Consider the following 27717-nt stretch of genomic DNA (forward strand, 5'->3'; position numbering starts at 1 on the left):
CAAAAAAATATACGTATTTTGGAAATGTTGAGTCGAATTAGTCTAGAATCGATTAATTTTATGAAAGAAAACCTTTCAAACAGCCGTAGTCCGTAAACTATGATTCCTACAAAATTGATTCATAAAGAACGGAACGTATCTACCGTCTTATAGGGGGATCTACTGTATATATTATAATTCATAAACTGCACTATACAATTTTTAGTAAATTATAGATTTGATGATAAGGTAATTTCATAGGTGCTGTGTATCTCACACTTAGTATAAATCATAGTAAAAAATATTTTAAAATTCAAATTTCAAAACTTTTCTTCAATGCAACATGGATAATTTGATGGTTTATAATTACAAAAAATGTTAAAAAATCATTATGATTTTTATAAATGTTTTTCACAACTATAAATCATCAAATTATCCCTTTTTTGTGGTTTTACTGAAGAATTTTTATATTCATTTAATATTTTTTGTACAGTCAATTGCTGAAATAAATTATATTGATATATTTTCAATCAGAAAAATTAGTATTAATATTACTATTTTCATTCAATTTATTTAATTTAATTATTAATTAATTAAGCTGATTTACTAAAATTTGAATGAGAAAGTGGAGAATTTTTAAAGAAAAACTAAATCAAGATATTTCAGTCAAATTGATAGATTTTAATAATCATTTTCCTATAAGTTACAAATATTGCTAAATTTGAGGTGGCTGATTATTATATATCTCCCAAATTCAATGAACTCTTTTTAAAAACTGAATATTTTGTATCTGCTCACAAAACAATTTATCTTCAATTTACTGATTTTATAGTGCCCTAAGAAATCCTTTAGAATCCAACAACTTATAGAGAAATACAGATTCAAAGATGGAAGTGTTTTTTATATCTAAAATTACCATACTGTGACTTATACAACAAAATATTTATTTTGAAGTATCTAAAATTCAATTAAAACAAGATTTTCAAATATTTCTGTTTTACATTTGTAGTGTTTTTAGAATACTTTATTTACTTTGATAAAAGAATATGTCAAATAAAACAAATTTTTAAAACTGAAGAGATATATTTAAGAAAAAAAGACAGATTAATTTGTTAAGATTTTAACTTAAATTTTACAAGTTTATTTCATTTCCTTTAAATATGACTATAATGCTCATTTGTATAATTAATTAGCATTTTGTGTGTGTACACTATGATATAAAAACTTTTCAATGAACATTATAATTACCTTTTATATCATACAGATCTGCAGATCTTATAATTTAATGAGTACCAAGAAATTATTTATTTCAAACCATTACATATATACTAAGAGGATCTGTTATTTACTATTGATAGCATGTACTGTACAGACAGTTCAGTAATATAGTTAAGAATAAATAAAGGTTTTGGAAAGATCCGATTAATTTATATATGACACTGAGACTATTTAAAATTCTATAAAGACTATAAGAATGTTTTAATTTCAAAATTATAGTAAATATTTAATGAATAAATATTTTTTCATATATTCTATTAAATAAATCACTTATGTATTCAGCTGCTATTAATGATGATGATATAATATTTAATTTTCCTTAACAGATTTCTTATGACTAACACAAGATAAGCACCTTTAACAAATGTATAATTGCCATAACTTTATATTTTCAAACTGATAATTATTTATTCAGTCTGAAAATATATCTAATAATTCTATTCGTCAGGAAAACTTAAAGAGGATTAATTTTATTTTAACAACTGGCATTCCCTACCAATATATTTTTCTTTTTGTACAATAAATTTTCTACTCATTTACCAGATTAACTAAAAGATTTTGTACATAAAAAATTTTTTAAATTTTGAAATAATATATTCATTAACATTCCAACATCTTAATCATAAATCAATAGAGTAGTTGTTTTTGATTTATAAACAATAATATATGTACAAATGATATAAGAATCAATAATATATGTACAAATGATATAAGAATCAATAATATATGTACAAATGATATAAGAATCGATGATATATGTACTGTACAAGGACATTTCATAAACCATAGTATTTGTTTATAATTTTACAAAAATCAGATTCCTGAAATCTCAACACAAAATAAATTTCAAAATCTATGCATCTAAAATCAGAAAAATCAAAAAATTAATATTTTGATATTTGATAAAACACAACATTTTGGAACTTTTAAAACTGAATTTAGTCAATATCTATATCGTCAAAGCATCAGAATTATTATTAATATCCTATATTTGAAATGAGAAAATTTATAAATATTTATATTTTGTATGCTTATGTTGGAATTATTTATTAAAATACAATTGAAAAAATACAACATAAACAAATAAAATTAACAATAGAGAAATCTTTTATTTTTGTGACATTTGAGGAAGCTTATAGATTTGCTACAGCAATACAAGAAGCTTATAAAATTATTAGATGGATTTATTTATATTCGTTTAATGTATTCTTATAACAAAAAAAATTTTCAAATTACATTTGAAATTTGAAAATAAATTGATTAAGTAAGATTTTAACTGGTTAAAGTGTTTTGAGGCTAACATATAGCAATTGAAGATAAAAGTTAATGCTACTTTTTAAATCAAAGTTACATTAGATAAATTAATTGTCTATATTAATACAGTATTTTAAACTTGCCTTTTTTTATGTTTTGTAAACATCTGTAAACAAGTTAGTTTTATTATTACATGTCACAATTTTCTATCAATAACTAAATGACTGCACAATATATCTTAGATTATATATAACTTATCTTCTAAAGAAAAATAAAATATGATATTGACCTAATATCTAAAATATTCATTGAAATGAATAAAACTCAGCACAAAATTAAATCATCAATTCAATATATATTATAAAGGTAAGTGTACAATGTGCATGCCACTAAACTCAAAAACGAGTCTCAGTACGATCAAGGGAGTTATATGGTGTGGTAGCCCTCTATCCCCCATCCATGAAGAAGGTTCCTGTTTTTACCTAATGGGCGTGCTGTNGGAAGCTTATAGATTTGCTACAGCAATACAAGAAGCTTATAAAATTATTAGATGGATTTATTTATATTCGTTTAATGTATTCTTATAACAAAAAAAATTTTCAAATTACATTTGAAATTTGAAAATAAATTGATTAAGTAAGATTTTAACTGGTTAAAGTGTTTTGAGGCTAACATATAGCAATTGAAGATAAAAGTTAATGCTACTTTTTAAATCAAAGTTACATTAGATAAATTAATTGTCTATATTAATACAGTATTTTAAACTTGCCTTTTTTTATGTTTTGTAAACATCTGTAAACAAGTTAGTTTTATTATTACATGTCACAATTTTCTATCAATAACTAAATGACTGCACAATATATCTTAGATTATATATAACTTATCTTCTAAAGAAAAATAAAATATGATATTGACCTAATATCTAAAATATTCATTGAAATGAATAAAACTCAGCACAAAATTAAATCATCAATTCAATATATATTATAAAGGTAAGTGTACAATGTGCATGCCACTAAACTCAAAAACGAGTCTCAGTACGATCAAGGGAGTTATATGGTGTGGTAGCCCTCTATCCCCCATCCATGAAGAAGGTTCCTGTTTTTACCTAATGGGCGTGCTGTTGAAGATATAAGGGCTGGAAGTTAAGGCTTACCCTGAAGAACTCGACTTCTATTGTACTATTTTTAGATGCGATTTTTTGTAGATTTTTTTGACTGCATTTTAGTAGGCTACCACATTTAATAGAGTACCACGGGGGATGAAAAAAGTATTCCTTAACAATGGAAGTGTTAAAAATGGAAGTGTTGAGTAACAATGGAAGTGCTAAGAGAAAGTGGCATGCAAGATTTACAGGTGCAGATGCAGTTTTTTGCATTTTGACAGGAAATCGAACATATTTTTAGACCCATGTAAAAATTCTCTAATTAGTCTGGAAACGGGGGACCTAATTCTTGCATTCTGTGAAAACTAGTAAGATTGGCTATACAGTAATGTAATTATCTTAATCTTTGCTATCGTTACTTTTTGCCCGAGCAACGCCGGGCTCATCTGTTAGTTATATATATTTTATATCTTGATCATCCTTAGGAATTTTTATATATGATACATTTTATTTTATTTTTTCAATTTTAAACAACATATCTTTCTTCTTTCTAGAGAAAATGTTTCTTAATTTAGTATTTTCTCATAGGTTCTACATTCCACTACATCTGTTATAAGATTTTCTTCCAATCATATAACTATTTGCATAAAACTTAAATTCTCTATCTACTTTGGCACTTACCCTAAACAAAAACTGCTATTACTCATTTGAAATGTTACAAACTTGAAGAGTATATCTAATTGGCTTTGCTCACTGGACTGGTCTTTCCTGGTTAATAATGTACCACTGAAACTGAAAACTGATATTGTCTACTTATATTTTAAGCAGCTTTTCATCATTTTCAAACTTTTCATCACCCTTAAAAGTGTTACTATAGCAAAGAAATGTTGGTTCACCTCCATCCTTAATAAATTAAGAAACTTAATGCAAAAATACTGGCATCATTAGAAAAATTCTGGATACCTAAGACATTTTATATCATTACTGAATTTTACAAAAACAATTTTATATTAAGTGTCAAAATAATTTTTTTCACTTATTTTAATTCTGTAACATTCCAATTTAATTCTGTAATTTTAATAAACATTCCAATGATCATAACACTTCCTGGAACATAGTCCCTTGATTCTCTACATTTGCTAAACCTTGTTTGCATAACATGATTCTGTATTTAATATTTATAATTCAAATAAACTTCACTATTTCCAGTTTTATCCTACTTCTGCCCTTTATAGCCAACTTATTTAAATCTAAATTTAAAATAGTCCTGATGATATTTTTCCCTCAATTTTTTTTTATAAGAACATTTCTCCCATTGCAGCTACTCACCAAAATAATAAATAAAACTTTTGTTCGTGCTCAATGGAAAAATCTCATTTATTATTGCCATTCCTAAGAAAGAACCAAATACCTATCATCCAATATCTTTATACTCTGCAATGTTAAAAATTTTTGAGTATTGTGTCTTTAGTCTTCTTTATTCATCTGTAGAGGTTAAAATCTCCTCCTACCAACATTGTGGCTTTAACATCATTTGACTTGCACTAGTCTTTTGCAAGTTCAGAGTCCAAAAAAGATTCAATAGAGCACAATTCTGATACCTAGAATTTATGGAGATATACAAGGTGGCTTTCAAAAAAAGTGGTTATCAACTTCAAGCTCCCAACTATATGGAAAGTATGTCTCCATCCCCTTAAACCTTGATATATCCACAGGTTCTCTGCTGGAGTCATCTCCACCAATCAGTAAGCAGCCACATATTTGAACCTGTTTGTTTCAAAATATGTAGTTCTGTTTTTGAACATTAGCCCAGAATGTCCATTCAAGATGAAAGAAAACATTTGGTGTTTTAAAGAGAATGTTCTCATTGCTGGTTTTAGGTTATTGAGTTAGTTGTCTTGTCCAAAAGTTTCATGTACTATCTATATTGATATCAAATAGATTATTGACTTAGTACTCTGCTCACATTTAACTGACAAACCATTATGGTAATCACCACAGAGTTGTAAACTGGTAAACTTCTATTTCTTACTCAGAAACTTTTACAATCAAATTTGGTGATTTTACCTTTTTTCCTCTCTCTCCTATATGCAGAATAACTCAGGACCTGGTTCTTAGCGGTCTATTTTTTATCAAGTTCAGTACATACAGTACTGGCATTAATTCAAAACATTCTTATTTGTATGGTCAAAAAATGCTCTTTTGCTATACTGTTGTTTTAATCTTATTATATATTGAATTAAGATGCATAAATATAAGTTTCANCTCCTATCTCGACTCTGATTGCTCCGTTACGCGACCGCTCGCGTGACCTAAATAACGCGGCTTCCGTGTCCGCCGAGACGCGGTGGTGTCATCCTGACAGGGCACCAAAGAGGTGCCGACCCTTCGGTCACAAAAACATTTGGTGTTTTAAAGAGAATGTTCTCATTGCTGGTTTTAGGTTATTGAGTTAGTTGTCTTGTCCAAAAGTTTCATGTACTATCTATATTGATATCAAATAGATTATTGACTTAGTACTCTGCTCACATTTAACTGACAAACCATTATGGTAATCACCACAGAGTTGTAAACTGGTAAACTTCTATTTCTTACTCAGAAACTTTTACAATCAAATTTGATGATTTTACCTTTTTTCCTCTCTCTCCTATATGCAGAATAACTCAGGACCTGGTTCTTAGCGGTCTATTTTTTATCAAGTTCAGTACATACAGTACTGGCATTAATTCAAAACATTCTTATTTGTATGGTCAAAAAATGCTCTTTTGCTATACTGTTGTTTTAATCTTATTATATATTGAATTAAGATGCATAAATATAAGTTTCATAAGTTAGAAGGAGTAATAATTTTTTACATAAGAATTTCTGAATTAACTTCTTCAGTAGGAATAGCAATGTTGAATGTCATGTGTTTATTTTATCCAATCACAGGATAATTTATGGGTATGTTTCAGTATTCAATCAGGAGAGTTTGAGCAACCATATCTGACAGCTTTGTCATTTTTAGCAGCTATTGTGTTGACAAGAGAGATCTCTGAATTTTGAGGTTATGTAAATGTAATAAAAACAGAAATTATGGCTTGTAACAGAACAAAACATGCTGACTCTAATACTCTAATAAAGAAAGAAGGGTTGCCTGCTTTTGCAAACGTAGCCCACTAGGAAAAAAACGGGGTGAAGAAAAGATTGAAAGAAATGTTCTAAAGGGAGAAGTATAAAGGAAAAGGGGAAAAGTATAGGTGAAAAAAGTACTTAGGACCTCAGAGCACTGCAATGGAAATTATTAATAACCAAAATTACAACAGTTGACAAAACCATTATACAATATCAATTACAAAAAAAAAAATCTGGTTACAAGTAGTATGCAAAACCCATCACTTACGGGTAGGAAATTAACAACCTTGATCATTGCAAGGTTACAATAATATTAAAAACTGATTACAATTTTAATACACAGAGAATGTAAATATTAGCTTACAATGATATAATAATACTGATTACAATTTTTATTCATGGAGAAGGTAAGTGATTTAAGTTATTTACAAGTTCCCTGACAATTGATAAGTTAACATGCCAAACATATATAACTGACATGAAGATTAATATGTACAGTACACTATCAACTGAAAGTATCTGTTCGTTTCGAGATTATACTCAAAACTTATTTCATAGCTGTGCATGTCTGCTGGGTGTAATTCAAGGCATATATCATTACTAGTTCTATTAATTTCATATTTTTTAATAATATCAGGTATCTTGACTGGCCTCTGACCATGCTGGCAAAGAAAAAAAGGCTACACATATAAAGAAATAACAATTAAATTGGGTGGTGGAGCTACAAAGTCAGGTGTAAAAAGTGTCTGCAAATACTTGCTGAAACTTGATTGACAGAAACAGCTCCAAGAACAGATAGAAAACCAAAAATAACTGTGCATAATATGCACAGAATCTGTTGTCTGTCCCTACAAGACCATCACAGATCACCAAAAGACATCAGGTATGCAAATTAGTGACAGAACTGTTAAAATAAAGTTGTGTGACAATGGTCTATGAGCAAAGACATCAATAAAGAAGCCATACCTCAACAAAAAACAAAGACAGAAACATATTGATTGAGTTTAGAACACAAGATTACTGGGGAAAGATTATTTGGAGTAACAAGACAAAAATTTGTATCTTTGGAAGTGATGGAATGAAGTTTGTTCATCACTGAGCCAGTGAGGACCTTTTGCCTGAGTGCACTACACCCACCATGAAGCATCCTGAAAGTATAAGAGTGTGGACTTGCATGGCCAGACATGGTATTACACATCTTGCTGTCACAGATGGCAAAATTGATGCAAAAAATACCAGGAAATAGTGTTGGATACAAAACTGCTATCCACATCGAGGATTTGTTTGAAGGCGACCATCAGTGATACATCTTTCAGCAGGATGGAACACCATCTCATATAGCCAGTTGTTGCCTGAAGTCATTTGGGGAACTAAAATATTACTGTTCTGACCTAAAGTCAATATAAAAATAGAATGGTCAAGACAAAGTGTTGGTGTCATACCACAATCCCAGTAACAAAACGAAGTTGATTGAAGCCATAAAGGTTATCACACCACAATATCTCAGATGTCTGGTGGATTCAATGCCTTGAAGAATTGAGGCAGCGATAAAAGGAAAAGGTTTCCAACAAATTATTAAAAATAAACTGTTTTACTTCATGACATGTATTTTGTATGAAATCTTATAAATAAAGCATTACTTTAATACTGTCGTTTAACTAAATAATTTTATTAGTTTTCCAAAATTATGGTGTCAAATTCAACAGAAAGCATTGTAATACATCATCATTTGATTAAAATATTAAATGTCATATGAAATTCGTGAATATAAGGAAAATTGAAAAACTACTAAAAGTGTCCAGAATTAATGCCGGTACTGAATATTAATGTTATTTATAATAAAATCTAGCTTCTCTTATTATTTGATATGTTGATGACATTAGTTTTAAAGTCAATCTCACAATTTTACAAACAGATGTTTGCATTTTAATTAACGTTCTACAAGCTTTTACTCTTTCCTTTAATTTTGATAAAATATCTTGGAAATGCTTTGACCTAATAAGAAATCTCCTTTAGACCAAATTTACATCAGAAACAAAACACCTTTTTGCTGAGAAATACATATAATTGTAAAAAACAAACATTTTCAGCTCAATTAACAGGCCATCTTCAGGTCGAAAACGAAAATGGAATGTAAATGTTCCATGAATAGAACATAAAAATTTTAAATCAAAAAATTTAACAAAAGAATATATAAAATTAAAATAAAACAAAAAAATAACATAAATCTTCCAATGTATTAATTCTGGTCCAAGTTTCTAGTAAAGTTCTTAACCATGAACTTCCATGCTCGGCATGTATTTCTCGGCAAAAAAGGTATTTTGTTTCTGTTTATTTAATTGCTGAGCTCTTTTGATATTGTCAAATTTACATCATTGAACTTCCCATTATGTTGATACTATTGCTGATCTAGGCATTCTTAACCAATATTTAACATTTTCTAAACATATTGATAAGATAATAAAAAATTTGGCTATTAAAAGAGATACAATAAGGAGAAATAAAGTTATATTGATGCCATGTGTTATATTTAGATCTTATTCTTTGTAAATGTTCAATCTATTATTGATCATTGTTTACCCATTTTGTCTACTGCTGCTCCTATACTAAAAATATCAAATTCGATAGATAAATTATATCTTCTTTTTAACAAATTGTCTAACTTCTCTTAATAGTTCTGGCAAGATTGCCAGATCAAGACTTGGTGCATCCTCTTTGTCCCAACATCTATATATATATATAAAAATGGACGTGTGTGTCCCTATATTTCACTTTTCCGCAAAAACTACACATTGCACGTGAATGGTGTTTGTATGTGGTAGTAGCCCCAAGTCTCCATTCGTGCATAGGGGTGGTTGTGTCTCGATACCTATAAGGGTGTGGGAGATATGAGGCTGAAAGTGGTTGAAAGTGGCTTTCTATTTCGAATGTTTTAATTAAATTTTTTATGACTGCTGTTAATATATAAATATTATAAGGTCTCTGTAAGTCCGCACGAAAAATATAAATTTTAAGTTTAGCGGTAGACCAACACACAGCTGTTAGCTAATGACTTCTCTTTATTTAATTACTGTAGATATTTTGAATGTTTTGTTCAAATTTGTTCGAATTAAATTCGAACATAAAATTCGAATATTGGTTCGATTATAGAACGATTGTAAACGTTCCAGAAACGTTGAAAATAGTTCGTTTGACTAAACGTAAAAATTCTCTAATTAGTCTGGAAATGGGGGACCTAATTCTTGCATTCTGTGAAAACGGGTAAGATTAGCTATAATGTAATTATCTTAATCTTCACTATCGTTACTTTTTGTCCTTGTAGCTAGATTCTAGATTACTTAGAAAAACAGTCTTTTATATATATAAAAAAAACTATATTACATACAAATAAAAACCCAGTGAAGCGGGTCCTTGCAGCTAGTATTTTATATTTTGACTATGTATTATTTTTTAACTTTTTTAATGGTTACCTCTACGCTAATAACTGGAATTTAGAAGTCCCTACTCATGCTACTAGGAATAATATATCTGTCTGATAATTCCCAAATTCAGATTATATTTATCTAAATCCTTTTTCTACAGAGGGATTCAGAATTCAAACCAGATAAGTAAAATCCCTAAATAGAAAATTTTCTATTTTAAATAACTACATTATATAACTAAGCATTTATTGTAGCATTTGTCCTACAGTTTTTATAACTTTTATTTGTAGATTTGATATACAGTGCAGTATAAACATTTTAGAATTACATAATTTTTCCATTTTAGATGTTCATATTCTTTCTGTTTCATATCTCATGTTTTTAAAGTTTAACCTTTCAATATATTTTTATTCTTCTGTACTTTATTTCAGACTATTTTGAAACACTTTCTACAAATTTTTTATATCTGAAAACTTTTATTGTAATTTTATATGTTCTATAATTTATTTAGCTATTTTGTATCTTTTTTTTAAATCCTTGTTAAACTGGGGCAGTTCTCATCAGTCCTAATGGACTGATTTACTGTAACAGAGGATAAAGAATAGACATAAATTTATCTAAAACAATAGCTACTAATTTAAATAGTCATCATTAAAATGGACTTATTCTCAGAATACTTTTGATTAATGTTTCAGTTAACATAAGATAAAATATTTCAACAAATTCATTAAGTTTTATATATACTAAGCCACAATAGATCACCTTTCTCACTTTTTCTAGCAAATTTTTATTACAAAACAAATGTTTTTAGCTTTCTTTAGCAGCTTGCATCAGATTTTCAAATGGAAAAACTAAATTAAATAACTAAGCATTCCAAATTATAATGTTCTATAGCTTCGAATGCTGTTTTAACCTAGAAAGTTCATATTTATAATTGACATATTTTCAAAAATTTTTTAATTGCAATTATGACACCAATAAGTTTCAAAAACTTGCATATATAAATTAAACAACAATAAATTTCTGTAGGCCCAACTGTTTCTAACATTCATAATTTACAAAGACCTTAATGATGCAGGAGATACTGCACAATACAGTCCCCATTCTAAAGATGTAGAACCTGAAGGTAATGAACATCAATGGTCAATCATAACTAATCTTCTATAATGCTTCTTATGTGCTAAAGTGTGCTACTGTCTTTCAAGACTGCAAATTTTCAACATATTTTTGAAAAACCATACTTTTTAAGTGCCCCAAAACCAAAATTATATAGATTAAGGTCCTGATGACAAAGTGGCCAGACCATAGGAAATACATTACTGATTACTGATATCAGTGAAATATTGTCAGAAACACTGCTGAATTCAGAATCTAATATTTGGAGGCACTCCATCTTATGTGAAAATGGTTGACTGAAGGCATTTTCATTGTTGCCGTTGGGATACAACAAAAATGTTGAGTATCTGTTGGTATTTTGTGATCATACTACTAATCCATTGATACTAACTACTTTGAAGAAGAATAGTCCGATGATAAATGTTGATATGAATCAACATTAGACAGTAACTTTGGACTGAGTGCAGTAGGATCTGCTAGAAAATAAATTGATGTTTCCATTGGTCCAAATGCAACAATTACAACTATTCAACATTCCAAATAAAATGAAAATATGCCTTGTTGCTCCACAGAATTTTCCATGGTCACAACAAATCCATTTCCATTCTGACAAGGAAGGTCAACAAAAAGGTCAGTCAGGTTTCCCTGTCAACAGCAAGCAATTGCTGGTTGTGGCTGATCTTACACAGATAATGCATCAACTTTCTCAGTGCCTTCCACACTGTGTTATAGAATACATCCAACCACCATGACACTGGATGTGCACTACTGGAGCCTACAACATTTTTCACTGACTAGTAAAATGAAAGGTTTTGTACCTTTGAGTGGGTTGAATTTCCAGGTGTCCAATTTCCTCAAATGGAGTAATCATTCTCCTGAGAGCCTGTGGAGTCAATGGTCCTTGGCATAAATTCTTATGATGCAAAATTTCCAAAGTGCAGCTGCAGCATTCTGTTGTTTTCCTAGAACAGTTTTACAAGAAATGCATCATCCAGCATGATAATGATCATTGTAACTGAAACGAATTACATTTAACAGTTGTGGCCACTTTTCATACCCAAAACTTTGCTGTAGCACACTTGTTTATACAAAAGATACTTGTTTGTTGTTGCCATGCTAGAAGTACCATAGTGGTGAGTTTTAGTAATGTTCTTACATATGTATTAAATTTTTATGCTATAAATGCAGAGATTAATGTTGTATATGAATATACAGTAAATGCAATTTTTTTTTCATTCATCATAAACTAGAAATGGAACAAGAAACAAATAATAATATATGACAATTATGTACAGGTAACCCCTGTATAACACGGTGCTTTTATAGCACGAATGCACTCTAACACAGTTCAAAAATTGGGTAAAACCCTCGTACAACATAAAATATAATAAATTTTCACATACAGTACTTAGGTACTAATAGTTCGCGAAAATTATTATTTTTGTGAACTATTAGTACTTAAGTATGTAAATTTTCTTTTCCGCCTTCTGTTGATGCAGTAATCCTTCTCAAAACTTGTTTCAGTGTTGCCAGATCTTGACGCTTCTGATTTTTGTTGCCAGATCTTGACGCTTCTGATTTTTGTTGCCAGATGTTTTCCCTTATTCCATACTTGCTTTATTCTTCATAAGTGCTTAGCACCATATAAGGAAATTTATAAAGATCTTTTAATTAAAAGCAAGCAATCTAAAATAACATATTTTTTGCAAAAGATAGAGCATGGATCTGAAGATAATACAGAAAAATGCTCAGAGGATAAGGATATCTTGCCAAAAAAAAAATGCCCTCGGTTAATAGTGCTTAGTGATGATGAAGAAAACATTGTTTAATTTATATTAATATGTATCACTTAAGAAAATTTTAATAAAGATATTTATCTTAATTATGAAAATATAATAGCATGTTTTTTCATTTTTGGAACCTAACCCCCCTTTTCGTACTAGTTCTTTGTTTCGTGTAACACGGATTCACATAACACGGCAATTTTTTGGAACATAATTCCCGTGTTATACAGGGGTTAGCGTACTGATGATTATAAAGAATTTATTTAAAAAATTATTAACTATTCAATGTTACCTGTAAAAATTTTAAATTAAGACAATTTTCTTAATGACATATCAAGTCTATACTAATATTATAAAGAGGTAAAGTTTGGATGTAGGAGGTAATCTCCAAAACTACTCATCCAATTTCAAAAATTCTTTCACCAGTATTTAGAATGGGCCTTCAGGGTAGACATAGGCTGTATATTATTCTGTTAAATCTTCATATAAATTAAAAGATATCATCTAGGTAAGTGTTATATTTTTGGTGTCAGTGGGTGATGAGGGGCAAAATGTGTATGTATAGGTGATAGGTAACCGCACAGTGCAATCAGCAAGATATGCAGGGCATGTGTCCAAACTTGTATGTTATATAGATGTCAAAATTCACCCCCGCGGGGGAGAGGGACAAAATTAAGACTTACCGTGAAGAACTCGGCTTCTATTATACTATTTTAGATGCAGTTTTTTGTGTTTTAATAAGGTACGTCAAGAGAATACACTAAGAAGGGCTTTTTCGAAATTTCTTTCTGCAGGGAGTGTTATATATTTATAATAAATACATTTTGAGCTACAGCAATGTGTGGCCGAGTACAACTAGTCTTTTCTATAAGCAATGAAGGTTAATCTCTTTCTGCTTTTTGACATGACTTTGTTTACATTTGTCAAAAGTTAAAATCATAAGATTATGTTTTAAAATGTATTTTATTTTCATTCTTACATTCATATAATTTACTAATATTAAAACAGATTTCTTTCAAAATGTTTTCTACTGAAAGAAATTTGTACTTATAATTTTTAAGCCAATTTAAGAAACATATTTTATGTAATATCTACTAATTCTTACTTCTAAGTTTAAAATTAGAATATTCAAGTATTAGAATATTAGAGTATTCAACTTTGATGCTATTACATCAAAGTTGAATACAGTAATACCCCGAACTTATGCGATAGGTGGGACTGAGCGGTAACCGCGTAAGTCGAATTCGTGTAAGTCGGGGTATAATTTCGCATATAAATACAGGTATACCTCGCCTTACGTCGTTAATTGGTTCCAGGAAAACGACGTAAGTCGAATTTACCTGTCTCCGAATCTACTTATCACTAGGAAAGCATTTTAAATAATATATGGTTAATAAAAATCTATTTTAAGCTTACAAACAAATAAATTTTAGTTTTTAATATAGTACAAAAAAAGTAATCTAAATTTACGAATGCGTGTACTGTAAATACAGTACATACTTGTATATATTTTAATATGATTTTATGTGCTTTAAACGTTTATCTAGTGATATTACGACTTCAATATTTGTGGCGGACAGACGTAAAGTCGAATAAAATGACTTAAACTTGATTTTTATTTTTCCATATACTTTTTTAACAAGCGATGTATAATCGGGAACGACGTAACTCGAAACCGACGTAAGTCGAGGTATGCCTGTACATACAAATAATTTTTAATTGAGGCCGGAGACTAAAGAAAACAATAATTTAGAAAAAAATGTTTAATAAAATCTTAGATAATACATATGTATAACAAATTAGGCCTATATTATTTTACAATTTTTCACATTTACTGTACTTGATTATTATGCCATAATTTTAACATCGTTTCCATCTCAGCGATAATACCGTGACGTTTACGAATGATGCTTGAATTTAAAGATTGAGCATTTTTCACAGCTTCGAGACTTTTTTCTTTGCCTTTTATAATTGTTCTGACCGTCGATTCCGGTAGATCAAACTTCTTTGCCAATTCACAAATTTTAATTTTTGTATCGAAGTCTTTAATAATGGGTACGTTCGTAAAGACAAACGAGTTAAACGCATTAGTAACGAATAGTTCGAAAAGTCTAACGAAATAGGAATAACGATGACGTCATTCTCGTTTAACTCGTTCGACTTTACGAACATAGCCAATGTTAACTTTACATTCCAAAGATAAAGTTTTTCTTTTCTTGTTTGATGCAGAAGAATCCGTTCTACTTCATTTGGATGACAGTAGAGTCTCTCAAGTCTCCGTAGATATAACAAACACAGAAATAAATAACACAAAATAAATTGTAGATATGTGTCGATTCTGCGCGACACATCCGAACACATAAGCTGAACAATAGTGTAGGGGAAGTGAGTGATCAAGGGTTGCGTGGCACTCAAACAAAAGATGAATCGACGAGATTTGAAAATCACGCGAATTTCCGGACTACCCGGAGTTACGCAAGTCGGGATAGCATAAGTCGAGATATTACTGTAGGTTCATTAACCAGAGCTTTTATTAAACTACTCTAGATGCACTTTTCAAACAAGATAAATAAAAAGAATATAGTTTTATATTGTAATCTTAAATATTTTTGAATGTAAATAAAATTATTTTCAATATGTTAGAAATAAATAATTTATGGAAGATAAAGCAATAAAACTTAAAAATAATTTAATCTGTTAAAAAATCAAATTCATAGCAAATAACAGAAAAAATTTCGTACAAACTAAAATATTGTTATTTTAGATCAGCATTTCTCAAAGTTTTTTATAAGTATTAGGTACCCTCTTGTCAAAAAGAGCTTTTTCAAAATACCCAAATGCAGCACTTATCACAACTTATGCAGAATTCAAACAATACATACAATTTATTGTAAAATATATAATTTAAAATAACCCATAATCCCAGTTTTTTTCATATTAAATGATTCAATACATCAGCAGGAAAAAGCGCCACGGTCAGTAACCAAAAAGCGCCAGGTACAGCCGAAAACCTTTAAAATCTTTGACAAAGCCATACTTCAGTAAATATTGCAAAATTAAAGTGTTTAATTAGTCATATTAGTTATTTTAAGTTATGATATGTATTAATTTAAAAACGGTGTTTCCCAACCTATAATAATTACTTTTTACACAGAACAAAAGTGACAGGAGAAGAATGTAAATAAAAAATATCCAGCAGCTTTTTCATTTTAAGAAAACAAATAATTAAATACACTTAAACGTTTAAAAATCAAATCTCTTAATTCTAATCAAATAATAACATTAATTAAAATACATATAATTTTCAAATCTTTAAAAAATTTCATATAAAGTTACTAAAAATCAATTCAAAATAATCACACAATTTATAATTATTAAGCTTATTTACAAGCGTGTTTATTAATTAATCAAGTAAATTGGGGATTTTATAAAGTAAATGCTACATTCAGCCTTACATAAAACTCGATAAGCAATAACAAAATTTGAATCGACAAGAATTTAATTGTGTGAATTACTTTACGTATTAAACAATAAATTAAAAAAAAAAAAAAAAAACTTGGTAAGCCTTGTTTAAGCGATTGTTAGTGTATTTGATCGCGAGCGCCTAACAATATCGACGTCACACATCTTCATTGTTATTTAATCAAACGTCATACAACTGTTAAAGAAGGCTTGCTTAATTAATTAACCAGTTCTTCGATTAATTTGCATTTTAGAATAAAAACCGATACTCACTTTATCGTCTAGAAATTCAATTCAAAATTTGCGATGAGAGGAAACCATGACAGTTAATAAATGGAGGACTGACAAAGGTCCGAAGATATGCCTTGGAGATAAAAACACATTCGATCAACCGTCGATGGCCATTATGTAAAAAGAAATTACTTATATAATTTTTACCTGTTCGAATTTCGCTATATTAATATTTAATTATTAAAATATATTTCTTTGGAACCAAATTTATCTTATCTTAATCTACGAATTAAATAATCGATAGAAGTCGATTTAAGGTTACTCTCTATGCGTGCGTTTCTGTTGGCGACAATGTACCATATTCGCTAAGAAAATTGTAAAATAAAATTATTCACGGATTAAATGTTTTATTCTTGAAGTGTTATTAATAATTTGGGAATGTATTAAATTTTTTTCGTTTCGATAAAATTTTCGGAATATTCACTTTTTTTTTTTTTCTTTTCGCTTCTGTCGTTTGTTCTACTTCGAAGCGTCTCGTGTGGCTACGAGAATAATTATAATTCTCTCTTAAATTCTTCTGTGATGAAAAATGTATTAATATTGTAATAAGAAAATATTATTTTTTAATACAGTCATTTAGTTTTAATTAATTCGTAATAGATGCTTCGTTTCTTAAGGATAGTATACATTTTACGTCACTCTTACACTATTTTCTCATTGGGTGCGTTCCAAAACTCGACTGCAAGTGGCCATGTTGTCGACTTTCTTGAAACTAAATTCTTTACGGACTCTATCAAAATTCTTCACAGCTTGTCGAAACGTTTTAAGTAAAAAATACAGTTAAATTTGAAATTATATTTTGTTTTTAATAAACTGAAACAAAAACAAATGATTAAAAGTAGACAATTGTTTTAACACTACTATATTATTAATTTATTAAAAAATTACAAACTAAAATCCTTAAATAAAGAAAAAGAGAAGAAAGAAATCTCTACTTTCATTTAACACAAACAGATTATTATTTTTCTTTATTACTATATAAAATTTCACTTTTCATTAATTTATGGTGTTCAGTTGTGATTATATAACTGAGCTTTCATATTATTAGACTGTAGGTTAGATTTAATGATACAGACAGAATTTAAAAGATCTTCCTCCATTCTATTTCTTTTTCTCTTTATATCATTCATAATGAAGAATGCGTTAGAACGAGAATTCTCCTGCATTAGAATGAAGCAATACAATCATAATTTTTGCTAGAAAAAGAAAGAAAGAAAAAGCCAAGTTTCTATAAAGAAAACCTTCGTTACGGGTTCGACCGTGTGATGTTGAGAGATGGAATGAATATATTGTTCGTTCTCCTAATCACATCTCGCTAGAAGAGTGGTTCCGAAACTTTGAAAGGTCGCAGATCGTTTTATAAAGGATATATTTCAGCGGACATAAATGGGAATATATTTGGTTTATCTAGAGTTTATTGTGTTTAATTAATCTACAATATGCCTAGTCCTATATGTACTAAACGATGTAGACTATATTGGCGCGAATTACAGTGTATCGCGAACTTGCATCATTGCATCATTTCACTTGCAAATAACTTGAAAGTGGAATAGACTTTATTCTTTATTAAAACGGTAAATCCAATTTCTATAAAAAAAAATATTTTATAAAAGCTTGCATGTGCAAAAGTGTTCCCTTTTCGCTTGTCCCACGGATTTCATTAGACAGATAAAAAAAAATTGTACAATTCCAAGTGATGATTCGAAATTCAAGTAGTGATTTGTTCAGTGACTTGATATCCATCCTCACAAAGACAAATAAATTAATATTTCATTAAAATATTTATTTTTAAAATACAGTAAATTATGATAACAATGAAACAATTACAGTTTATAAGAATATTAAAGTTAATCTTGATAAGGTTCATATACTGAACGGAACCAACACAAATCAGCCGAGGAAGAAATATAGAAGCATAAAAATTCCAATATAGTGAAAATCTATTTGTGTATAGAATATAATACATTAATAAGTACACTTATCAACTTAATTTTTAAAAATATTTTATATAGAAACTTACGGACGCAGAAATTTTCTCAAATCTGAATTTTTCACAATTTCTAATACTAAAAGTTACGAAGAGGCTGGAGTGTGCAAATATAAAAGTGAATATCACATCGATCACAAACATCTAAAGGAATACAAACAAAATTTTTTTAAAAATTTGTTTCAATTAATTAAACTTTAGTATTTTGTAAATAAGTTACAAGAATATTCAAAACTTAAAGATTCAATTTATCTAATTTTTACAATTGCATGCGATAGTCTAACTTTTTAAACCTTTGCTTAGAGAACCCCTTAAAAATATTTTCTACCTGTAGGCACCAAGGCCTTTTCTCCATGTTTATCATGAGCAATGTTCCCTCTAAGCTGCGCGGCTGCGCGGCCGCGCACGAGAATTTGTGCCGCGTAGGAGAGCATGCACACCGATTTGAATTGTTGTTTACTTATTTCTCACTCTATCTGCAACATGATTATTGCTACGTATATTTCAATTAAATACATTAAATCATTGGCAAGAGATAATAATTTGTATAAAAGTATGTTTTAAAATGAATTTAATCTCTACTTTATAATTATTTTAATTTTTATAGAAAAAAATAAGATTTTATATATATATGCTCAGAAAAATTTTTTNAAAAAAAAAAAAAATTAGAAGGAACATTAATCATGAGTTTGGAAAGTCTACAATAGGGGCGGCCGGATGGCAAAGAACAAAGCCCGATGTAAAAATTCCTGAGGTTTCAACACTAAAATTCGATTCCGGGTCTCCACAGCAGTAGGCTGACGCTTTAACCGCCTAGACCAGAGATGGCGAACCCGCAACCCGACGATTATTTCAAGTTACCCACATTATATGTTTAGAAAGTATTAGGTTTTTAAATTATAAAAACATTTTGATAGATTTCAAAACAGCATAATTTATGAAATCCTCTTTCTGAACTTTCAACGCAGGTACTGGTACCGGCGCGATTATGGTGTTAACCTGCTCGACGATTTCGAGCAGGTTAACTCCATAATCGCGCCGGCCTTCAATCTGTTACGATATTTTAATTGAATTATAAACAGATATTGATTCATACCGTTATCAAATATTGTGAGAGACAATTCTGTATTTTGCAGAACAAACTTAACAATAATGTTACTATAAGCACTGCAGCGGTTATGCAGGTAGATATAAAAGATTGTGTGAAGAATTTGCCGCACGTTTTCGATGCTTCGATCGTAGCGATTTCACAAATTACAAATATCTGAAAAGAAATGTTATTGATTATCTATTTTTAAACTAAAAAATGCAAGCACAAATTTAATAATTCATATTTAATCGTAGTAGTCACAAAAATTCTTTTTCTAAGATTTGAACCTGTGAGTATTAAGATGGTTCTTTTTTCATTATGTGACCGTTCTTTCCGACATCGGTATGATTTGGTATGACCATCATAAATTCGGCTAAACTCTAAATGAAAGCAACTTCAAAGTGGGGCGAAGCCTGTTGCAACGCAACTTTGGAAAATTGAGTCCGACAAAAGTGCATGTTACAAATTTTCCCGGTGAAGCTGGGAATGTTATGCAATTCGTTTGTAGAATTTTTTTTAAATTAATTTTTTCTATAAAACAGTAACTGGCAAAATCCAATTAATAAAAGCGGAAGTGTTCTTAGAAACTCATTATATTTAATAATTAAAGTTAAGGTCGACATTGTTGTATTATTTTCTCCAAATTTTGGAATGTATTTTAGAATATGTAACAGTTAATGTTTAGTTAATAACCAAGCACCTTTATCGTTGTCGAGAAAGTTTAATTATAAAGTTTAATTAAAACAAACGTTTTCGACCTATTCCATAGGCCATCGTCAGGTTGAAAACGGACAATTGGAAGATTTCGTTCCACAAGATCGAATACAAATATTCAAATTTCAAAAAAGTGACAACGGATTAAAAGGATAATATACCAGCAATGTATAAAAAAGATATACAGTGAAAACTGCTTAGGCGACCACCTGCATTCGAAGGGCACCTGTCAAAACGGGCAAAAATTTCTGGCACGGAATAGTTTACCCATAGAGTCTTTGTATAAGTTACCTGTATTAAACAACCACCTGTGTAACGCGACCGCGGGCATCGATTTTTGGTCCGAAACAACATACAACATCCGTAATAAGCGACCACTTTCGCGAATGTATCTGGTCTAAACTATTGTAAGAACCCATCTCAACAACATTTTCCCCTCCTAATTAATAAATTAGTCTAAACTCTTGTTCGAACCCATTCCGGGCACTTCTCCCACCCTCGAAATTAGGCGCAGGTGTTAATAAATTAGTCTAGCAACAAAGGAAATTCATTTCAGTTTGTTGGAAAATGTCCGAAATGCAAAGTGCTGTCGTTAGAAGATCGTATTAAAGTTATCACAACAGCAATTAGCGGCGAAGTTTAACTGTGGGAAAACAAAATTTATTTTACCCTAGACCTACAGTATTTTCCTTGGGGGTGTAAAATATTGTACACGATACAATTAATCGGCTGATCTCATCGTTTGATAAAATCTATTTTTATTTATTTATTTTGAAGCTCATATACAGTACACGTGCGATAAATAGTTTCTGTATCAACCTACCTTATTTCCACGATATTTTTAGAAAAATAATATCCAAGTAATTTTCGCAGGCAAAATATTCAAAAAACAATAAACGCATTAATGCAAAAATCAGTTTTACTTCCTTTTTCGATTCCGCGATTGTAATGAAATCGTATAATGAGAAAAAATAATAAAATCGTTTTATTATTAATTAATAATTTTTCTTATTGTACTTAATTAATTAAGAAAATATTAAATATTAAAAAATACAGTATTTTTAAAGTTAAAATAAGATTAAACTAACGAAAACCAAAAGCAAAGTGATGGAGAGATAGGACGCGCTTGTATATTGATGACGTAATACACGTAACTGAGGAGCGAACGAAAAGAACCGAGTCGAATTAATTAAGTCGGAAAAAAGAAAGTGTGCATTATAATCGAGAAAATGCGAGTATTGTATTAATCTTTAAAATATTGGTATTAAATCTGTCTTATAATATCATGACGACTCCTGTAAATCGGGTTATCCGATAAGAATAAAATACAATACCAATATAGCCCTATCGTTGAAAAAATTCGCTTATTTTTGCTCACCTCGAGTTTTGCTTAGTAGAAATGGCTAAAAAGTGCTCAAAATACGTTATTACAGGACCACCTGTATTGGACGACCACCTGTCTAAAAGACCACTTTTTTAAGGAACCGTGGGTGGTCGCCGTAGACAGGTTTTACTGTATATAATAAAAACAAAGAATAAAATAAAAATAAACTCAGAAATACTACTAAATATAAGTATCAACTAATACAATAAAATTAACGTGAAAATTATGAGTTTTCGGCAGATTTTTTAATAACATACTTCCAGGCCGATGGAAGGCCCTCTGCGTCCCGCGCGTTAATACAAGTCTCCTCTAATTTGCTCTTATAAATCTCTATTTTCTCAGCGGTTTCCGCTAATGTTGGGGATCTCATTGGCTTGATAATGTCCACATCATCCCATTTAACTACTGAACTTTGTGCCTGAACTATCTGGGATAGCACCGTCGCGTTCGAACTTTTTTTTGATGTTATACATGTGCTCCTTTAATGTTTAAGTTTATTGCAATAATTTCAGAACAATTTACGCATTGAAAAATAACCAACAAGACTGAAAAATGTCTCGATTTTAAAGTTTTAATATTTTTACAAAAAGCATACTGTTTTGGGGTCAGCCTGTTATTATGAGGGTCCAAGTACGAATTCGGGTTGGATCCTCAAATTTGTACGGGAGATTTGATACAGATATGTCAAACCTCGCCTCTCAACACAGGCTTGTTGAAGAATGAGGCCATCTCTTATTATAGGCCTGAATCCGTGGTCGTGAAAAAGAGCTTGTTATTAACCATAAGTAGAAAATATGTTAGATTTCTACATTTTGAAACCCTACATAACGAATTTATGTTTCCAATGATTTTTTTATGGGAATTTGAATATACGTTTTTTAAAATTCACTACTGTTGCATTTTCTATTTAATAAAATTTCTATATAATGAATTTTACGCGTTTCTCGGAGGCAATTCGTTATATAGTCGTTCGAATGTATATGTATAAAAAGAAATTTCGCATTTAAGATTTTATAGAATGTTACATGCTACCAAATAATGTCAAGTTACCCACTAATTGAGTGATTCTCAATATTAAAAATAAAATTTTATAGAAATTATGATCGATTCTTCTCTTCGCCGATTTAAATTCTTGGTTTTCCATAGCAGATGTGCAATTAAGCTTAACGCTTGATGATTGGTGAAATGAAACTTTCTTCCAACTCAGATCGAAGTTTCTTTTCGTATTTCGTATTTAATAACATGTTTTGTAATAGGATAATAATTAATGTATTATTTTTAATATGATTATTTTTTGTATTTAGTATATTAAAGTAATATAATTATTTTAATTTCAATTTAATAAAATAAGTACATTATTTTTTAATACATTACTGTAATTTGCAACCTACTACTTGGAAGAACTGGGTTCGAGTCAAAGACCTCAATTTTTAAAAAGTAATCATTCTTTTAAAAAACTTCTCCAGAAACAGAAAATTAATTGTTTTTTACTGATTCATCCTCATGAAAGAGACTTTTTAAAATCTATTTTTAAGCATTGTGAAGCAACAAAATCTATTTTAAAGCATAGTGAAGCAACAAAATCTTTGAATACTGGCATGAACGAAAAATGACTTCGTTACTTGTCTCACCAGTAACCGAGTGGATAAAACCACTGAACACTGGTAGTTATTCATGAGTTCGCGCCTGACCAACGGGCTGCCACGTGGAGTTTTCCGGGTTTGGGTGTTACTAACGTAAAGAAAATCCTTTTTCACGTTAGTAATACCTAAATAGAGACCAGTTTCCCACAAAAGACCTCATGGGAGACACTCTCCTTGTCAGATCGCCCACGTGTTGCGTTGCCTTATAATGCCAACCCCATCTAGTCCAATATAAAATACTGTGTGAAAGCTACTTATATTATTAATATTTAAATATGTAGAGGTAGCCTTTACAGAAATTTTTCAGGGTTTACGTAACTAGATCTTAGACATTTTCCGGGAAGATGTAGAAATAAGTATAAACTTTTTGATGGAAAAAGATGTACAAATCTACCAACTCACTATAGCATGGAGGAACTAGAAGTGTCATCTGTTTCTAAAATCGGATAACTTTTTCAAAGCGATTTGTTATATCAGAGTCGATAGATACCACGTATACTGGTTTCTGAGCTATGTTCTAGAGTTAATGTATGAAGTATGAAATAGCCGATAGCTGACCCTAGAATCACTTAGCGGCGGATAGATGATGTTTTTTCCATTTGGTTGGTAGGCAATTTTGCGGTTTTCAAGGAATTTTGTAATTTTTTTTCTACTGTTTGTCAAAAAAATCTTATTAGTACATTTTTTTAGTTTTATATTATGTATAAAGAAAGAAAAAGTATAAATTTTTATAAAAATTTAATAAGATGATAATTTGAAATTACTGATGAGAATGCAGATAAATTAAATCGAAAATAAAATTACTTTCGATTTAATTTATATTGCTACATATGGTGAATGAAAGTTTTGTACATAATATTCTGTATAGATCTGTTTAATAAATACTATAGATGTATTTGCATTTTTCTGTTTTATTTTATTACATATGATTAGGAAAACCATAGATTACAATATAATTAGGAAAACCATAGCTCATCCTCTTATACATTTAAATAGCCATAGAAATTTAAGAAAATATGGTCGCGTCTTTATGCAACGCTGCTCGATCGCTACACAGTAGAGCGTTTTTAAATAAAGCGCTATAATGTAACGGACCGTTTCTAAACGTTTGCTGCAAGGAATTGTTGCAGCAAAGATAAAGCAACTTTTACATCAGCTACACGTGTAAAATAAAATGGTCGCTTGTGTGTAAACGATATTGTAGTGCGAAAATAAAAAAGTCGAAGAGACTGTCGATAAAAACATTATGGAAAGATTAAGAAGGATTAAATTTTATAAAATGAACTGAATGTTATCTAAAGAATAAGAAAATACTATATTTTAAACATAATTATCTATCTACGATCTCTTTACTTTGCTCACATTTTCAAAAAGAGAAATGCTCAATTATTTACTCGTATACATCTTTATTTAAATACTGTATTATAGTTCTTTAAGTAAAACACTAGTTTCGGTTGTAACTGGAATTAAATGACAGATTACGGCATCCGTGTTTAGCTCGAGAGGAAAGCTTTTCAAAACTATAATTCAGTGACGTATAGCGATAGCTGCTCGTGATGTCATTTTCGCTATACTCTCGCTACATAAATAAACACGGCTTATCGTTCAGAAACGAAAAAAATCTGACTCGTGGTGCTATATGCTATCTGACACAGTAATTAAGTGAATGTAACACATATATATTTTTTAAATTACACCTTTTTTGTAAGAATTATTTTTAGTTTATGATTTTCTTAAATTTTTTGCCAACAGATAACGCTACGTGTAAATCAGAAAATTGAATGTAAAAAGAAATTAATTGATTTACAGAACTTCAATAAATATTTTGGAGTGGGATGTACGATATTATATTGATCAGAAGTATGTAAATGTGACTGCCGAGTTTCATAACAATTGGTCGAACGGCCTAGGAGTATATAACGAACAAACAAATAAACAAACATCCTCATTTATATATTCCCATCAGGGCCCGGACTTCGAGCGCCTGGAAACACACTTTCTTCTGAAATGAATTCAAATCCCAGGAGCTCAAATGCAAGGATATAGTTGTTAATATAATTACATTTATTACAGAATTGTTAGATATTTAGCAACAGATATACCACAGATTACACAATCTATCTGACCCAGTTTGGAGTACAATAAGCTGTTCTCGGTGCCAGGTAAGTAGTAATCCATCAATCGGAACGAATTTTAGACCTGGAAAGAAGTGGATGGACAAGATAGAAGATGACCTAAGAAAAAAGACTGACGACGTAACGGCGGTGTTTGTAGAGGAATGGCGAAAAGATAGAAAGACATCGACGTGTTTGGTCTACGACGCAACCCAGGCTCCACTGTATTAAGGGCGAAGAAGCACGAATTTCATTATTTGGACGATTTCATCAATTTCATTACAACACATCCTTACAAACACCCATCGCCGTAACATTTACAATTGAACCATTATCTAGTTTGTTCGTCGCATCCAATCATTTACTTATCGCGCTTCGTTACAGTAACGACATCGTCACATAACATCAACAATGCTTCCGAAATCCAACCCCTAGGTCCTCGTCCTGGGAAGTAGAAACGTCACTCAATGTTTCCGAGTGGCGGCTAAAGGTGCTCTAGTACACTGGATATACACACTAGAGTTGTCTTATGTCTTAATCTTCTCTGTGAAATTTTGTCAACAGAGATGTAAAGGATATTTACAAAATGCTAAAACTTTTTAATGATATTTTCATTGAAAAACACGGATGATGCGTTTAAACTGTTTCATAAAAATGAAGGAATCATGTAATTATCAAAAGTTTCGACTTTGGGGTAAAGAACTGCTGGATGATTCCATTACTCTATTTTTATGGTAAACAGGAAAGCGTTTCGTCTTATTCCCTATTTACAAAAAAAAATATGTCGCTCAAAGTAACGAGCCGAAGAGTTTTGTAGTGTTTCCTACGACCGGGACCGCATTAACGCGCAAGCATGTCCACCCGCGGCCTTCTGAATAGCCTCATATCACTTCTTGCTACTAATATTTTTCTTCTGTATCTGTAACTGTGTAATGCTTCCATTGAAATAGGACCGGAGGCATCGTATCTGCTTAAGAATAGCATTTTTTAAAAAATTTTCTTCCTAAATAAAGTAGTTGTGAACTTTATTTCAACAATGCTAAATATAAATGAATTATAACTCCACAATGAAGCAATTAAATTTTGAGATATAATTTATATATTTGAGAGATTTTTATATTATAATAAAACTATACATTATAATATACAATTTTATAAATATAAAACTATATATTATAATATATAGTTTTATATTTTTGACATCAGAAATTACACTTCTTATGACACACAATTTGGTTTTACACATTTTGGTAATTTATAAGATATTCTGCGCTCAAAGTAGAATATGAATGAAGATTTATTGATGGTTAACTGACATCTGTCCTTATTTTGTATAGGCCTATATACGTGACTAAAACCACAGTAACATGTCATTCTTTTAGACTCCTTGTCATTGCTATCACTGTCAATATTTAATAATACTGTCCGTAAATATGGCCTTAAATTGTTGAAATGTCCATTTTTTACATTTTGTAACTCATTCTGAAGTCTAATTCCTTTCTCCCCTCTAACAGTTCATATCTGAAATCCAATAGCTAAATTTTCTACTGACTTTTAATCCCCTCTCTAACTTGTTCTTAACTTTTTTTGGCTTAACTCTAATCTCTCTCCATCTCATTAATAAAGACAATATCAATTGCGAATAACATATATTCTAGCTTCTTCCTCACTGCAAACTACAATAATTCACCTAATATTAATAAATAAAAAAATATACATTGAAAAACGCCAAAGCCATCCTAATTCCTAAATCCCTTTTTTTTGTAATGCTTTAATCTATCTTATCTTAACAGTTGATTTAACATTTCTATACATTTCTATAATTAAATTTATATAATTCTCATCAACTCTTTTTCTTCCTGATTGAGTGAGTTTTGGGGAATCCTCAAGGCATCCCATATTAATAATGTATATACAGGCCTAACTGTAACTTTTTACCACCTTTCCTTATCCATAACGAAAACTTTCCAAAATATTTAA

At 29.9% G+C, this 27717-nt stretch overlaps 2 protein-coding genes across 4 annotated transcripts in view; both read right to left on the reverse strand.

The window, feature by feature from the left end:
- The window catches only part of LOC111641543 (heterogeneous nuclear ribonucleoprotein U-like protein 1), an 88501-nt gene extending 71394 nt beyond the window's left edge, over window positions 1-17107 (reverse strand). The window contains exons 1-2 of the mRNA XM_023387718.1: window positions 16953-17107; window positions 16788-16878 (exon numbers count right to left, since the gene is read on the reverse strand). The gene's annotated coding sequence lies outside the window, so the exon portion shown is untranslated. The remainder of the gene's footprint in view (window positions 1-16787; window positions 16879-16952) is intronic.
- A 308-nt stretch (window positions 17108-17415) lies between these two features.
- On the reverse strand, window positions 17416-23153 carry LOC111641540. Of its 3 annotated transcripts, none has more exons than XM_023387712.1 (4): window positions 23035-23153; window positions 19889-20056; window positions 18826-18936; window positions 17416-17564 (listed from the first exon to the last, which is right to left on the reverse strand). In XM_023387712.1, the coding sequence occupies exons 1-4, from the start codon at window positions 23122-23124 to the stop codon at window positions 17460-17462; spliced, it is 474 nt and encodes a 157-aa protein (XP_023243480.1). In that variant the 5' UTR covers window positions 23125-23153; the 3' UTR covers window positions 17416-17459. The 3 variants fall into 3 exon arrangements, 2 of the variants coding, with proteins under 2 accessions (XP_023243480.1, XP_023243481.1); XR_002759426.1 differs by lacking the exon at window positions 17416-17564 and adding an exon at window positions 18604-18745 and having other exon boundaries at window positions 23031-23153; XM_023387713.1 differs by lacking the exon at window positions 17416-17564 and adding an exon at window positions 18604-18745.
- Between the last annotated feature and the right edge of the window lie 4564 nt (window positions 23154-27717).

The sequence above is a fragment of the Centruroides sculpturatus genome, unplaced genomic scaffold (assembly GCF_000671375.1).
Source record: "Centruroides sculpturatus isolate CEXI.00-Female unplaced genomic scaffold, Cexi_2.0 scaffold1453, whole genome shotgun sequence".
In the NCBI taxonomy this organism is placed as follows: domain Eukaryota; kingdom Metazoa; phylum Arthropoda; class Arachnida; order Scorpiones; family Buthidae; genus Centruroides; species Centruroides sculpturatus.

Excerpts from the sequence above, each read along its gene's own strand:
- LOC111641540 (XM_023387712.1), bottom strand. The coding sequence starts at position 23,124 with ATGGAAAACCAAGAATTTAAATCGGCGAAGAGAAGAATCGATCATAAT. Across the intron at positions 18,937-19,888 it reads TCTCACAATATTTGATAACG|ATGTTTGTGATCGATGTGAT; the intron begins GTATGAATCAAT and ends GTATTCCTTTAG. Across the intron at positions 17,565-18,825 it reads TTGAGAAAATTTCTGCGTCC|TTTCGACAAGCTGTGAAGAA; the intron begins GTAAGTTTCTAT and ends TTACTTAAAACG.